This window comes from Melospiza georgiana, chromosome 5, assembly GCF_028018845.1.
Source record: "Melospiza georgiana isolate bMelGeo1 chromosome 5, bMelGeo1.pri, whole genome shotgun sequence".
In the NCBI taxonomy this organism is placed as follows: domain Eukaryota; kingdom Metazoa; phylum Chordata; class Aves; order Passeriformes; family Passerellidae; genus Melospiza; species Melospiza georgiana.
In genome coordinates, this window is record NC_080434.1 from 68115882 (window position 1) to 68131832 (window position 15951).

The 15951-nt window shown below is 45.3% G+C and overlaps 1 protein-coding gene across 1 annotated transcript in view; it reads left to right on the forward strand.

The window, feature by feature from the left end:
- Nucleotides 1-3570: 3570 nt before the first annotated feature.
- The window catches only part of ZNF638 (zinc finger protein 638), a gene marked incomplete at its 5' end in the record, with an annotated part of 28833 nt that continues 16452 nt past the window's right edge, over nucleotides 3571-15951 (forward strand). Inside the window, 10 exons of the mRNA XM_058025200.1 lie at nucleotides 3571-3611; nucleotides 3752-3795; nucleotides 4791-4856; nucleotides 6152-6248; nucleotides 6297-6379; nucleotides 6981-7021; nucleotides 9897-10037; nucleotides 11510-11638; nucleotides 14598-14639; nucleotides 15763-15903. Of these exons, the coding sequence (XP_057881183.1) occupies nucleotides 3571-3611; nucleotides 3752-3795; nucleotides 4791-4856; nucleotides 6152-6248; nucleotides 6297-6379; nucleotides 6981-7021; nucleotides 9897-10037; nucleotides 11510-11638; nucleotides 14598-14639; nucleotides 15763-15903 (825 nt within the window). The remainder of the gene's footprint in view (nucleotides 3612-3751; nucleotides 3796-4790; nucleotides 4857-6151; nucleotides 6249-6296; nucleotides 6380-6980; nucleotides 7022-9896; nucleotides 10038-11509; nucleotides 11639-14597; nucleotides 14640-15762; nucleotides 15904-15951) is intronic.

Sequence of the window (15951 nt, forward strand, 5' to 3'; positions counted from 1 at the left end):
AACCCCCTGGAATTCCAGGAATTCCGGGAATTTTGGGAATTCTGGGACATCTCTGTGTGTTCCCCAGGCCTACCTGGAGATGAACTACAAGGAGGCCGTGATCGCCGCCGTCCGTTCGGGGAGACGGCGCGGTGCTGCTCAACGGGAAACGCGTGCGGATCAGCGTGGCCGAGAGGGCGCAGGTGGGAATAACGGGAATAACGGAATAACGGGGAATAACGGGAAGGGAATGGGAACGGGAATAACGGGAATAACGGGAACGGGAATGGGAACGGGAATAACGGGAATAACGGGAATGGGAACGGGAATGGGAAAAACGGGAACGGGAATAACGGGAATGGGAACGGGGAAAATAACGGGAATGGGGAACGGGAATGGGAATAACGGGAACGGGAATGGGAATGGGAATTGGGAATAACGGGAACGGGAATAACGGGAATGGGAAGTGGGAATGGGAACGGAATGGGAATGGGAACGGGAATGGGAATGGGGAACGGGAACGGGAATAACGGGAACGGGAATAACGGGAATGGGAACGGGAATGGGAATGGGATGGGAACGGGAATGGAATGGGATGGGAATGGGGATGGGGATGGGAACGAGGAATGGGAATGGGAATTCTGTCTGGGAACGGGAATGGGAACGGGAATGGGAATTTTGACTGGGAATTGGACTGGGAACGGGAATTCAGTGGGAACGGGACTGGAACGGGAATGGGACTGGAATGGGAATTCTGACTGGGAATTCCAATGAACTGGGAATTCTGACTGGGAATTGAAATGGGAACGGGAATTCTGACTGAGAATTATAGTGGGACTGGGAATTCCAGATGGGAATCCCTACTGGGAATTCCAATGGGAATTCTGATTTGGAATGGGAATTCTGACTGGGAATGGGATTGGGAACGGGAATTCTGACTGGGAATTCTAATGGGAATTCTGACTGGGACTGGGAATTCCAATGGGAACGGAATTCTGACTGGGAATTCAATGGGACTCTGAATTCCAGATGGGAATCCCTACTGGGAATTCCAATGGGAAGTGGACTGGGAACGGGAATTCTGACTGGGAATTCCAACCAGGAATTCCAGACAGGAATTCTGACTGGGACTGGGAATTCCAGCCTGGAATCCCTACTGGGAGAGGGAATTCTGACAGGGAATTCTGACTGGGAATGGGAATTCCTACTGGGAATTCCTACTGGGAAAGGGAATTCCAGACGGGAATTCTGACTGGGAATTCCGACTGGGAATTCCAGTGGGAATTCTGAATGGGAGTGGGAATTCCAGCCTGGAATCCCTACTGGGAGAGGGAATTCTGACAGGGAATTCTGACTGGGAATGGGAATTCTGACTGAGAATTCCAGTGGGACTGGGAATTCCAGATGGGAATCCCTACTGGGAATTCCAATGGGAATTCTTGATTGGGAATGGGAATTCTGACTGGGAATGGGATTGGGAACGGGAATTCTGACTGGAACGGGAATTCTGACTGGGAGTGGGACTGGGAACAGGAATTCTGACTGGGAATTCCAATGGGACTGGGAACGGGAATTCTGACTGGGAACAGGAATTCTGAATGGGAACGGGACTGGGAATGGGAATTCTGACTGGGAATTCCAGATGGGAATCCCTGCTGGGAATTCCACGGGAAGTGGACTGGAAACGGGAATTCTGACTGGGAATTGGGACTGGGAATGGGAATTCCAACAGGAATTCTGACTGGGAATGGGAATTCTGACTCGGAGTGGGAATTCCGACTGAGAACTCCAATGGGACTGGGAATTCCAGATGGGAATTCTGACTGGGAATTCCAGATGGGAATTCTGACTGGGAATTCCAGTGGGAATTCTGACTGGGACTGGGAATTCCAACTGGGAATTCCAACCAGGAGAGAGAATTCCAGGCAGGAGAGGAAATTCCAGTTTGGGAATTCCAGCCGGGAGAGGGAATTCCAGCCATTAATTCCAACCAGGAGAGGGAATTCCAGTTGAGAATTCAACCAGGAGATGGAATTCCAGCCGGGAATTCCAGCCGGGAGAGGGAATTCCAGCTGGGAATTGCAGTTGGGAATTCCAGCCTGGAATTCCAGCCAGGAGAGGGAATTCCAGTTGGGAATTCAACCAGGGAGAGAGAATTCCAGTTGGGAAATTCCAGCCAGGAGAGGAAATTCCAGCCGAGAATTCCAGCCAGGAATTGCAGTTGGGAGCAAGAATTCCAGCCGGGGAATTCCAACCAGGAGAGGGAATTCCAGTTGGGAATTCCATCCAGGAGAGGGAATTCCAGCCATTAATTCCAACTGGGAATTCCAGGCAGGAATTGCAGTTGGGGAGCAAGAATTCAGTTGGGAATTCCAGCCAGGAGAGGAGAATTCAGTTGGGAATTCCAACCAGGAGAGAGAATTCCAGTTGGAATTCCAGCCAGGAGAGGAAATTCCAGTTGGGAATTCCAGCCATGAATTCCAACTGGGAGAGGGAATTCCAGCCTGGAATTCCAGCCAGGAGAGGGAATTCCAGTTGGGAATTCCAACCAGGAGAGAGAATTCCAGCCAGGAATTCCAACCCGGAGGAGAGAATTCCAGTTGGAATTCCAGCCAGGAGAGGAAATTCCAGTTGGGAATTCCAGCCATGAATTCCAACTGGGAGAGGGAATTCCAGCTGGGAATTCCAACCATTAATTCCAGCTGGGAATTCCTTCCAGTTCCATCCAGCAGTGGCAACCCCAGCTGGCAATTCCACCCAGAGCTATAATTAATTAATTACTCCACTTAATTACTAATGATTATTAACCCTGTTTGTATAAATCGCTGTGTCCGTACACACAGTTTTTATAAGAACGAAGTTTTAATTTAAAAAGTAATAAAAAAGAAATTAATAGTTAATAATTAATAATCACCAATAAATTGATTAATTTATGATTAAAAATAAGTAATAAGAATGAAATAACATGAAATAAGTACAGTTTAAAATTAATTAATGCGGTTAGTTATTAATAATTATTTGCTCATTATATGTATATATTTATATATAAAATACGCACATTTATTAATAAAATCTTACTGAAATTTTAATAATTATTGGATATCATTCATATTTTGTAACTGCTTAATTAGCATTATGAATTTAAATTAAGGATCTTATTTAAATGTATAAATTTAAATCTTATTTAAATTAATTAAATATTAAATTTAAATCTTATTTAAATGTCAGTTATTAATAATGAAAATAACATTAATTAGTTGTTACGGTTAGGGATTAATTATTATTAAACTTATTATTAAGCATTTATTGTTCCATACACGTATTTTTAATAAAATAAAAATTAAATTACCTTAGCCACAATTAATCAATACTCTGAATTATTGGTGTTAATCACTTTAATATATTTATATATAAATCTGCATATTTATTAATGAAATCTGAATTAAGTTTTAATTAACAGCAGTCATAAGTGATATTTTATCACCACTTAATTATCAGTAACTAATTAAAGTTAAGAATCCCATTCATAATTAATATCATTATTAATAAATCTCCATTTTTTCCCATTCCAGGCGAAAAAAACGGTGAAAAAACGAGTTTCTGAACCCCAAAAAAACTCCAACAAGCACCAAGTAAGACCCTCGTTAATTAATTAATGTTAATTACAATAAGTGGGAACCCAAGGGGCTCAAACTCTCACCTTTAATTGGGGGTTAATGATTAATAATTATTAATTAAATTGAATTTTTTGGTGGTTTTTTTATCCTCCCAGGAAAGTCCCGAGCAGCAACACCAAGAGCCCCAAAGTCCTGACAGGTGAGGTTGATCTTCATTAGCTAATTAAGAATTAATTAGTAATTAGTTATTAATTAACTAGCTTAATTCATTGGCTTTTAATAGGAAATTAGCTGGTGCCAAATCATTGATTTTCTTTCTCATTCCTGAGCTCGTTTAATTATTAATGAATTATTAATGAATTGTTAATGAATTATTACTCAACTTAATTAATTAATTAATTATTGGATTAATGAATTGGCTTCATTCATTTTAATTTCATTGGCTTTTAATAGGAAATCAGCTGGTGCTAAATCATTGATTTTCTTTTTCATTCCTGAGCTCGTTTAATTATTAATGAATTATTAGTCAGTTTATTAATTAATTAATTATTGGATTAATTAATTGGCTGAATTAGTTTTAATTTTATTGGGTTAGAATAGGAGATTCTTGGCTTATAAATGAATTGATTTTCATCCATTCCTGAGCTCAGTTTTCAGATTAATTCCAATTTTTGGATTAATTCCAATTTTGAGATTTATTTACCCTAAAAAAAATCTGAATTTCTCCTCCAGAATCCCCAATTTTTTTCAAAAAAATCCTCCTTTTTCTCCCCAAATCCAAATCCTTCTAAAATCCATTTTTTCACCTAAAATCCAATTTTTTTCACCCTAAAATCTTCTTTTTTTCCCTCCCAAAATTTGCCTGGATTTAATTGAAATTTTGGGATGTTTTATCTCCTAAACCCCACAGAATTAATTCAAATTTTGGGTTTCTTTTACCCCAAAAATCCAAATTTTTTCCCCCTAAAATCTCCTTTTTTCCCCATAAATTGCCCTGTATTTCATTGAAATTTTGGGGTTTTTTTTCCCTAAAAAAATAATTTTTTTTCCCCCAAATCCTTTTTTTTTTTTTTTTTTTTTTTTTTTTTGCTTCTATCCCTGGAATTTTCTTGGAATTTTTGGGAATTTGTTGCCTTGGGAAGGAATCACTGATGGGAATTGGGAATTTTGGGAATTTTGGGGATTTTTTTGCAGGGAAAAAGGAAAAAGTGAAGAAAACGGTGGGAGAGAAGAAAGTGAAGAAAGCCTCGAATGTGGAAGGTGAGGGGGAAAAAATGGGAAAAATTGAGAAAAATTGAGAAAAAATGGGGAAAAATCTTGGGGAAAAAATTAGGAAAAAATTAGGAAAAAATGGAAAAAATCCCATGGAAAACGGGAAAAAATGGGGGAAAAATCTCGGGAAAATGGGAAGAGAAAATGGAAGAAAAAACTCAGGAAATTGGGGAAAAAAGCTCTGGAAAATGGGGAAGAAATGGGGAAATGGAAAAAATCTTGGGGGAAAAAATTGGGGAAAATTAGGAAATGAAATTTGTGAAAATTGAAAAAAATCTTGGGGAAAAAGGGAAAAAATGGAAAAAATCCCATGGAAAAAGGGATGAAATGGGGGAAAATGGGGGAAAAAATCTCGGGAGAATGGGAAGAGAAAATAGAAGAAAAAAGTTCAGGGAAAATGGAAAAAAAGCTCTGGAAAATGGGGAAGAAATGGGGAAATGGAAAAAAATCTTGGGGGAAAAATGTGGGGAAAAATTGGGAAAATGAGGAAGTGAAATTTGGGAAAATGGGAAAAAATCTTGGGGAAAATTTGGGAAAAAATCCCTTGGAAAAATGGGAAGGAAATGGGAAAAAAACTTTGGAAAATGGGAAAAAATCTTGGGGAAATTGGAAATTAAAGTTTGGGACAAGAAAATGTGGGAAAATGGGAAAAGAAAATGGAAAAACACTTGAGAAGATTGAGAAAAATGGGAAAAATGGGAGGAAATGGGGGAAAAATTTGGGAAAATCAGAAAGTGAAATTTGGGAAAATGGGCAAAGAAAATGGAAGAAAAACCCTTGAGAAGATGGGGGAAAATGGGAGGAAATGGGGAAAAAACTGGAAAACGAGAAAGTGAAATTGTGGAAAATAGGGAAAAATGGAAAATAGGGAAAAATGGGGAAATGGAAAATAGGGAAAATGGAAAATGGGGGAAATGGAAAATGGGGGAAATGGAAAATGGGGGAAATGGAAAATGGGGGAAATGGAAAATGGGGAAAATGGAAAATGGGGGAAAATGGAAAATGGGGAAAAATGGAAAATAGGGGAAATGGAAAATAGGGAAAATGGAAAATGGGGGAAAATGGAAAATGGGGAAAATGGGGGAAAATGGAAAATAGGGGAAATGGAAAATAGGGGAAATGGAAAATGGGGAAATGGAAAATAGGGGAAATGGAAAATAGGGAAAATGGAAAATGGGGGAAAATGGAAAAGGATAAAAAAATGAATAGGATTGCAAAAAAAAAAAGGGAAAGGGGAATTTATGCTGTGCAGATCTGGAGGTGCTGCTGTTCTCTCCCCACAGGGAAAGAGGCCGGGGAAGATTCCGGGGCTGCGGCCGAGGAAATTCCGGAATCGGAGCCCTCGGATCCCAACAATCCCAAAAATCCCAAAATTCCCAACAATCCCAACAATCCCAATCCCAACAATTCCAAAAATCCCAAAAATCCCAATCCCAACAATCCCAATCCCAAAAGCTCCCCGGAGCCAGACAGACCGGGGGACGCCGGGACAGCGGCAGAGGCGGGGCCAGGTAATTCCAGGGAATTCATGGAATTCATGGAATTTTCCAATTGGTAATTCCAGGGAATTCATGGAATTCTGCCTTTGGTAATTCCAGGGAATTCAGGGAATTCTCATTTGGTAATTCCAGGGAAAGTTTGGAATTCTCAGTTTGGTAATTCCAGGCAATTCATGGAATTAATGGAATTTTCCCTTTGGTAATTCCAGGGAATTCATGGAATTCTCCATTTGGTAATTCCAGGGAAAGTTTGGTAATTCCAGGGAATTTATGGAATTCTCCCTTTGGTAATTCCAGGGAATTCATGGAATTTTCCATTTCGTAATTCCAGGGAATTCATGGAATTCTCCCTTTGGTAATTCCAGGGAATTCATGGAATTCTCCCTTTGGTAATTCCAGGGAATTCATGGAATTCTCCCTTTGATAATTCCAGGGAATTCATGGAATTCTCAGTTTGGTAATTCCAGGGAATTCATGGAATTCTCCCTTTGGGGTCATTCTGGGATTTTTGTGGGGCTGGGGGAAAAATAATGGGAAATAATTCCTTGGGGAATTGGGGTTTAAAGGGAATTTGGGAATTCTGTGGGGTTGAGCTGCTCCTTTCCCTTTCCAGAGCCTGCGGAGAGCGAGGAACCCACGGAGCCCGGCGGGAAGGTCAGCGGGGCCGGGAATTTTAGGGGATTTTGGGAATTTTGGGGGTCTGGGAATTGTGGGAATTGGGGAATTTTGGGGGTTTGGGAATTGGGGGATTTGGGGAATTTTAGGGGTTTGGGAATTGTGGGAATTTTAGGGGTTTGGGAAATGTGGAATTGTGGGATTGTGGGGATTTTAGGGGTTTGGAAATTGAGGGAATTGTGGGAATTTTGGGGGTTTGGGAAATGTGGGAATTTTAGGGGTTTGGGAATTGGGGGATTTGGGGAATTTTGGGGGTTTGGGAATTTTGGGATTTGTGGGAATTTTGGGAATTTTAAGTGTTTGGGAATTGTGGGATTGTGGGAATTTGGGGGGTTTGGGAATTGGGGGAGTTGTGGGATTTTGGGAATTTTGGGGGTTTGGGTATTGGGGGATTTGGGGAATTTTGGTGGTTTGGGAATTGAGGGAAATGCGAGATTTGAGGAATTTTAGGGGTTTGGGAAATGTGGGATTTGGGGAATTTTGGGGGTTTGGGAATTGGGGGAATTGTGGGGATTTTAGGGGTTTGGGAATTGGGGGATTTTGGGAATTTTCGGGGTTTGGGAATTGGGGGATTTGGGGAATTTTAGGGGTTTGGGAATTGGGGGAAATGTGGGATTGTGGGAATTTTAGGGGTCTGGGAATTGGGGGATTGTGGGAATTTGGGAATTTTAGGGGTTTGGGAAATGTGGGAATTGTGGGATTTGGGGAATTTGGGGGGTTTGGGAAATGTGGGAGTTGTGGGATTGTGGGGGATTTTAGGGATTTGGGAATTGGGGGAGTTGGGATTTGGGGAATTTTAGGGGTTTGGGAAATGTGGGATTGTGGGAATTTTGGGGGTTTGGGAATTGTGGGATTGTGGGAATTTTAGGGGTTTGGGAATTGGGGGATTTTGGGAATTTTAGGGGTTTAGGAAATGTGGGAGTTGTGGGATTGTGGGGATTTTAGGGATTTGGGAAATGTGGGATTGTGGGGATTTTAGGCTGACCCCACAGGAGGATGATGACCCCGAGCAGTGCTGCGTGCTGCTGGTGTCCAACCTGCCGGGATCGGGATGGGGATCGGGATCAGGATCGGGACTGGGATCAGGATTGGGATCGGGATCAGGATTGGGATCGGGATCAGGATTGGGATCGGGATCAGGATTGGGATCAGGATCAGGACTGGGATCAGGACTGGGATTGGGATCAGGACTGGGATATCGGGATCAGGACTGGGATCAGGATTGCGATCAGGATTGGGATGGGGATCAGGATTGGGATCAGGATTGGGATTGGGATCAGGACTGGGATCAGGACTGGGATCAGGAATTCCGTGCCCCCACAGGATGATGACCCCGAGCAGTGCTGCGTGCTGCTGGTGTCCAACCTGCCGGGATCGGGATGGGGATTGGGATGGGGATCAGGATCAGGATTGGGATCAGGATCGGGATGGGGATCAGGATTGGGATCGGGATCAGGATTGGGATCAGGATCAGGACTGGGATCAGGATCGGGATTGGGATCAGGATTGGGATCGGGATCAGGATTGGGATCAGGATTGGGATTGGGATCAGGACTGGGATCAGGATTGGGATCAGGATGGGGATCAGGATCAGGACTGGGATCAGGATTGGGATCAGGAATTCCCTGACCCCACAGGATGATGACCCCGAGCAGTGCTGCGTGCTGCTCATATCCAACCTGCCGGGATTGGGATGGGGATCAGGATTAGGATTGGGATCGGGATCAGGATCAGGACTGGGATCAGGATTGGGATCAGGAATTCTGTGACCCCACAGGACACTGACCCCGAGCAGTGCTGCGTGCTGCTGGTGTCCAACCTGCCGGGATTGGGATGGGGTTTGGGATCGGGATCAGGACTGGGATCAGGATTGGGATCAGGATCAGGATCAGGATCGGGATTGGGATCAGGATCGGGATTGGGATCAGGATTGGGATCAGGATTGGGATCAGGAATTCCGTGCCCCCACAGGAGGATGATGACCCCGAGCAGTGCTGCGTGCTGCTGGTGTCCAACCTGCCGGGATCGGGATGGGGATCAGGATCAGGACTGGGATTGGGATCAGGATTGGGATTGGGATCAGGATGGGGATCAGGATCGGGACTGGGATCAGGATTGGGATCAGGAATTCCCTGACCCCACAGGATGATGACCCTGAGCAGTGCTGTGTGCTGCTGGTGTCCAACCTGCTGGGATTGGGATGGGGATGGGAATGGGGATCAGGATTGGGATCGGGATCAGGATTGGGATCAGGATTGGGATGGGGATGAGGATCAGGACTGGGATCAGGATCAGGATTGGGATGGGGATCAGGATTGGGATCAGGATTGGGATCAGGAATTCCGTGCCCCCACAGGATGATGACCCCGAGCAGTGCTGCGTGCTGCTGGTGTCCAACCTGCCGGGATTGGGATGGGGATCAGGATCAGGAGTGGGATCAGGATCAGGTCTGGGATCAGGATTGGGATTGGGATCAGGATCAGGATTGGGATGGGGATCAGGATCAGGATTGGGATCGGGATCAAGATTGGGATCAGGACTGGGATCAGGATCAGGAATTCCGTGCCCCCACAGGAGGACGCTGACCCCGAGCAGTGCTGCGTGCTGCTGGTGTCCAACCTGCCGGGATTGGGATGGGGATGGGGATCAGGATTGGGATCAGGATTGGGATCAGGAATTCCGTGCCCCCACAGGAGGATGATGACCCCGAGCAGTGCTGCGTGCTGCTGGTGTCCAACCTGCCGGGATTGGGATGGGGATTGGGATTGGGATCAGGACTGGGATCAGGACTGGGATCGGGATTGGGATTGGGATCGGGATCAGGATTGGGATCAGGAATTCCGTGCCCCCACAGGAGGACGCTGACCCCGAGCAGTGCTGCGTGCTGCTGGTGTCCAACCTGCCGCCCAAGGGTTACTCCCCAGAGGAAATCTCCAACCTGGCCAAGCCCTTCGGGGGCCTGCGGGACCTGCTCGTCCTCTCCTCCCACAAAAAGGTGCGGGATCCCTGCCTGGGAGCGCCGGGAAACGAGAGAATTCCCCTTGGGAACTTGGGGAACGTCTGGGGGAATTCTGGGGGTTTTTGGGAGCTGTGGATTTGTGTGTTTGCCAGGCGTGCCTGGAGATCCCTGGGGAACATTTGGGGGAATTTTGTGGGAATTTTGGGGGTTTTTGGGAACCATGGATTTGTGCATTTGCCAGACGTACCTGGAGATCCCTGGGGAACGTTTGTGGGATTTTGGGGGTTTTTGGGAGCCGTGGATTTGTGTTTGCCAGGCGTACCTGGAGATCCCTGGGGAACGTTTGGGGGAATTTTGTGGGAATTTTGGGGATTTTTGGGAACCATGGATTTGTGTTTGCCAGGCGTGCCTGGAGATCCCTGGGGAACGTTTGGGGGGATTTTGGGGGAATTTTGGGGAACGTCTGGGGGTTTTTGGGAGCCGTGGATTTGTGTGTTTGCCAGGCGTACCTGGAGATCCCTGGGGAACGTTTGGGGGAATTTTTGGGGTTTTTTTTGGGAGCTGTGGATGTGTGCATTTGCCAGGCGTACCTGGAGATCCCTGGGTATTACCACACCTGAGTGGGTCGCAGCTGGTGATAGAGAGACGGTGAATCTTGTATCTTGATCAGAAGGCTGATTTTATTAAGATATGATATATAATACATTATTATACTAAATAAAATATAGAGAGAGGTTTGCAGAGCAGCTAGGCTAGCTAAGAATAGAAAGAAAGAATCTACAACAAAGTTGTGTTCAAGGACTCAGTCCCCTGGCTTGCACTGGTGATTGGCCCTTCATTATAAACATAGGAAATTATAAACATATTAATTAATTATAAACATAGGAAATTAATTATAAACAAAGGAAATGAGCCAATCAAGGTGTCCCTGTTGCATTCCCCAGCAGCTGATAACAATTGTTTACCTTGTCTTGTGGAGCCTCTGGCCTCCTGAAGACACAGAAATCCGAAAGAAAGGATTTCTGTGGAGAAATGTCTGCGACACCTGGGGAACGTTTGGGGGAATTTTGGGGGTTTTTGGGAGCTGTGGATTTGTGCGTTTGCCAGGCGTACCTGGAGATCCCTGGGGAACATTTGGGGGAATTTTGGGGATTTTTGGGAACCATGGATTTGTGTTTGCCAGGCGTACCTGGAGATCCCTGGGGAATGTTTGGGGGAATTTTGGGGGTTTTTGGGAGCCGTGGATTTGTGTGTTTGCCAGGCGTACCTGGAGATCCCTGGGGAACATTTGGGGGAATTTTTGGGGTTTTTTTTGGGAGCTGTGGATTTGTGCGTTTGCCAGGTGTGCCTGGAGATCCCCGGGGAACGTTTGTGGGAATTTTGTGGGAATTTTGGGGGTTTTTGGGAGCTGTGGGTTTGTGCATTTGCCAGGCGTACCTGGAGATCCCTGGGGAATTTTGGGGGAATTTTGGGGGTTTTTGGGAACCGTGGATTTGTGTGTTTGCCAGGCGTACCTGGAGATCCCCCGGCGAGCGGCCGAGTCCATGGTGAAGTTCTACGGCTGCTTCCCCATGTGCCTGGGCGGGAGCCAGCTCCGCATCCGGCACGAGCCCCGGCACCCGTCCCTGCAGGATGAGGTGGGCAAAAACGGGAATCCCCAAAAAAAATGGGGGATTTGGAGATCGAGGGGATTTGGGGAATTGTGGGGATTTGGGGGGTTTGGGGAATTGTGGGGATTGGGGGAATTTTGGGAGTTTGGTGATTGTGAGGAATTTGGGGATTGAGTGGATTGAGTGAAGTGTGGGATTGAGAGAGGTTGGGGGATTGGGGGAATTTGGGGGATTGGGGGAATTTGGGAATTGTGAGAAGTTGGGAGATTTTGGGGGATTTGGGGGGATTTTGGGGATTTGGGAATTGTGGGAATTTGGGGAATTGGGGAATTCGGGGATGGAGGGGATTTGGGGAATTTGGGGAATTGGAGGAGTTGGGAACTTGCAGGGTTGTGTTGGGAATTTTGGGAGTTTGGTGATTGCGAGGAATTTGGGGATTGAGTGGATTGAGTGAATTGAGAGAAGTTGGGGGATTGGGGGAATTTGGGAATTGGGAGGTTGGGAGAAGTTGGGGAATTTTGGGGATTTGGGAATTGTGGGAATTTGGGGAATTGGAAGAATTGGAGGAGTTGGGAATTTGCAGGATTGCGGGGATTGGGGGAATTTTGGGAGTTTGGTGATTGTGAGGAATTTGGGGATTGAGTGAAGTGTGGGATTGAGAGAAGTTGGGGGATTGGGGGAATTTGGGAATTGTGAGAAGTTGGGGGATTTTGGGGAATTTTGAGGATTTGGGAATTGTGGGAATTTGGGGAATTTGGGGATTTGGAGGAGTTGGGAATTTGCAGGATTGTGGGGATTGGGGGAATTTGGGAATTGTGAGATTGGGAGAAGTTGGGGGATTTTGGGGATTTGGGAATTGTGGGAATTTGGGGAATTGGAGGAGTTGGGAACTTGCAGGATTGTGGGGATTTGGGAATTTTGGGAGTTTGGTGATTGTGAGGAATTTGGGGATCGAGTGGATTGAGTGAAGTGTGGGATTGAGAGAAGTTGGGGGATTGGGGGAATTGTGAGAAGTTGTGAGAAGTTGGGGGATTTTGGGGATTTGGGAATTGTGGGAATTTGGGGATTGAGGGGAATTGGGGAATTGAGGGAGTTGTGGGGATTTGTGGAACTGTGGGGATGTGGGAATTTGGGAATTGGGAGATTGGGGGAAGTTGGGGAATTTGGGAGATTGGGGAAATTTTAGGAGTTGGGGGAAGTTGGCAATTTTGGGAATTTGGGGATTGTGGGGAATTGCAAGAATTTGGGGGATTGGGGGAGTTGGGAATTGTGAGGATTGAGGGGAATTTGGGAGATTGAGGGGAATTGGGGGAAGTTGAGCACTTTGGGAATTGAGGGACTTGTGGGGATTTAGGAGTTGGGGGGAAGTTGGGAAATTTTGGGATTGTGGGAATTGGGGGAGTTGGAAATTTGGGGGACTGTGGGGATTTTAGGAATTTTGGGAATTGTGGGAATTTGGGAATTTTAGGGATTGTGGGATTGAGGGAAGTGTGAGAATTGCAGGATTGAGGGAAGTTGGGGAATTGGGGGAAATTGGGGATTTTGGGGGATTGTGGGGATTTGGGGATTGAGGGAAATTGGGGAATTGTGGGAAGTTGGGGAATCTGGGAATTGAGGGAGTTGTGGGGATTTGTGGAACTGTGGGGATTGGGGGAATTTGGGAATTGGGAGATTGGGGGAAGTTGGGGAATTTGGGAGATTGGGGGAATTTTAGGAGTTGGGGGAAGTTGGGAATTTTGGGAATTTGGGGATTGTGGGGAATTGCAAGAATTTGGGGAATTGGGGGAGTTGGGAATTAGGGGGATTGTGAGGATTTGGGAATTTGGGGGATTGTGAGGATTTGGGAATTGTGAGGATTGAGGGAAATTGGGGAATTGAGGGGAATTGGGGGAAGTTGAGCACTTTGGGAATTGAGGGACTTGTGGGGATTTAGGAGTTGGGGGGAATTTGGGAATTCCAAATTGGGGGAAATTGGGAAATTTTGGGATTGTGGGAATTGGGGGAGTTGGAAATTTGGGCGACTGTGGGGATTTTAGGAATTTTGGGAATTTGGGAATTTTAGGGATTGTGGGATTGAGGGAAGTTGAGCATTTTGGGGATTGGGGGAATTGTGGGAAGTGTGAGAATTGCAGGATTGAGGGAAGTTGGGGAATTGTGGGAAGTTGGGGAATTTGGGAATTGAGGGAGTTGTGGGGATTTGTGGAACTGTGGGGATGTGGGAATTTGGGAATTGGGAGATTGGGGGAATTTTAGGAGTTGGGGGAAGTTGGGAATTTTGGGAATTTGGGGATTGTGGGGAATTGCAAGAATTTGCGGGATTGTGGGAAATTGGGAATTGTGAGGATTGAGGGAAATTGGGGAATTGAGGGGAATTTTGGAAGTTGAGCACTTTGGGAATTGAGGGACTTGTGGAGATTTAGGAGTTGGGGGAATTTGGGAATTGAGAGATTGGGGGAAATTGGGAAATTTTGGGATTGTGGGAATTGGGGGAGTTGGAAATTTGGGCGATTTGTGGGGATTTTAGGAATTGTGGGAATTTGGGGATTTTAGGGATTGTGGGATTGAGGGAAGTTGAGCAGTTTGGGGAATCTGGGAATTGTGGGTTTGGGGGAAATTGGGAATTAAGAGGATTTGGAAATTGTGGGAATTTTAGGAATTTGGGGAATTGGGGTTTTGTTGGGGGAAGTTGGGGAATTTGGGGAATTTCGTGATTATGGCAATTGTGAGAATTGGAGGTTTGTGGGAATTGGAGGAATTGTGGGAGAAACTCTGGGAAAAAAATCCCAATTTTCTGCTTCAAGCAAGATTTTAGTATTTAAATGGAATTTAAATAGAGTTTTTAGCACTTCCTGGAGTTTAAAACAAGAGATTTCTCCCTAGGAAAAATTTTTTTTTTGACATGACGAACACTTTAATGATGATTAATTATTGATCAATTATCAATTATTATTAACTAAACTCCAAACCCTTTTTTTTCTCCCTAAAGGAAGCCATTTTCATCTCTCTCATCAAGGAGTCTGATCCCAAGGTGGGTTTTCCCTCATTATCCCAAATTTTTCTCCTCATTGTCCAAATTTTTCTCCTCATTATCCCAAATTTTTCTCCTCATTATCCCAAATTTTTCCCCTTCCCTCCCCCTTTTTTTCTTTTCCCTTTTATCCCCTTTTCCCCCCTCATTTTTTCCCTTTCTTTCCCATTTCCCCCTTTTTTTTTGCTTTTTCTCCCCTTTTCTCCTTCCTTTTCCCCTACTTTCCCTTTTTCCTCTTCCCTTTTCCTCTTTTCCTCCCTTCACTCTATTCCCTCTTTTTCTCTTTTGTTCCCTTTTCTCCTTTCCCCTTCCCCCTTTTTTCCTCCTTTTTTCTTCCCTTTATTTTCCCTTCCCCCCCTTTTTTTTTTGCTTTTTCCCCCTTTTCCCCTTCCCTTTTCCCCCTTTTTTCCCCCTTTTTATTTTCCCTTTTTTTCCCATTTTTCCCCTTCCCCCCCTTTTTCTCTTTTCCCTTTCATCCCCTTTTTCCCCCCCTCATTTTTTCCCTTTCTTTCCCATTTCCCCCCTTTTTTTTTGCTTTTTCTCCTTCCTTTTCCCCTCCTTTCCCTTTTTCCTCTTCCCTTTTCCTCTTTTCCTCCCTTCACTCTATTCCCTCTTTTTCCCCTTTTGTTCCCTTTTCTCCTTTCCCCTTCCCCCTTTTTCCTCCTTTTTTCTTCCCCTTATTTTCCCTTTTTCCCCCCTTTTTTTTTGCTTTTTTCCCTCCCCCTCCCTTTTTTTTGCTTTTTCCCCCTTTTCCACTTCCCTTTTTTCCCCTTTCCCCCCTTTTCCTCCTTTTTCCCTTTCTTTCCCATTTTCCCCCTTTTTGTTTGCTTTTTCTCCCTTTTTCTCCCTTTTTCTTTTCCCTTTTTTCCCATTTTCCCCTTCCACCCCTTTTTCTCTTTTCCCTTTTATCCCCTTTTTTCTCCCCCTCATTTTTTCCCTTTCTTTCCCATTTCCCCCCCTTTTTTTTTTGCTTTTTCTCCCTTTTCCCCTCATTTTTACCCTTTCTTTCCCATTTTCCCCCTTTTTTTTTTTGCTTTTTCTCCCTTTTTTCTCCCTTTTTCTCCCTTTTCCCCTCATTTTTCCCCTCATTTTTCCCCATCACCCACGGCTGCTCTCCCTGCAGGTGGACGCCTCCTCTCTGCGCTCTCACCTGGTGCACCTGGGGAACCTCCCGGCCGAGGGTTACCGGGAGCTGGAGCTGGTGTGTGCGGGGCTGCGCTTCGGCAAGGTGGAGCACTACGCCGTGCTCAGCAACCGCCACCGGGTACAACAGTGGGGGGAAAATGGGGCAAAATGGGGGAAAAATGGGGGA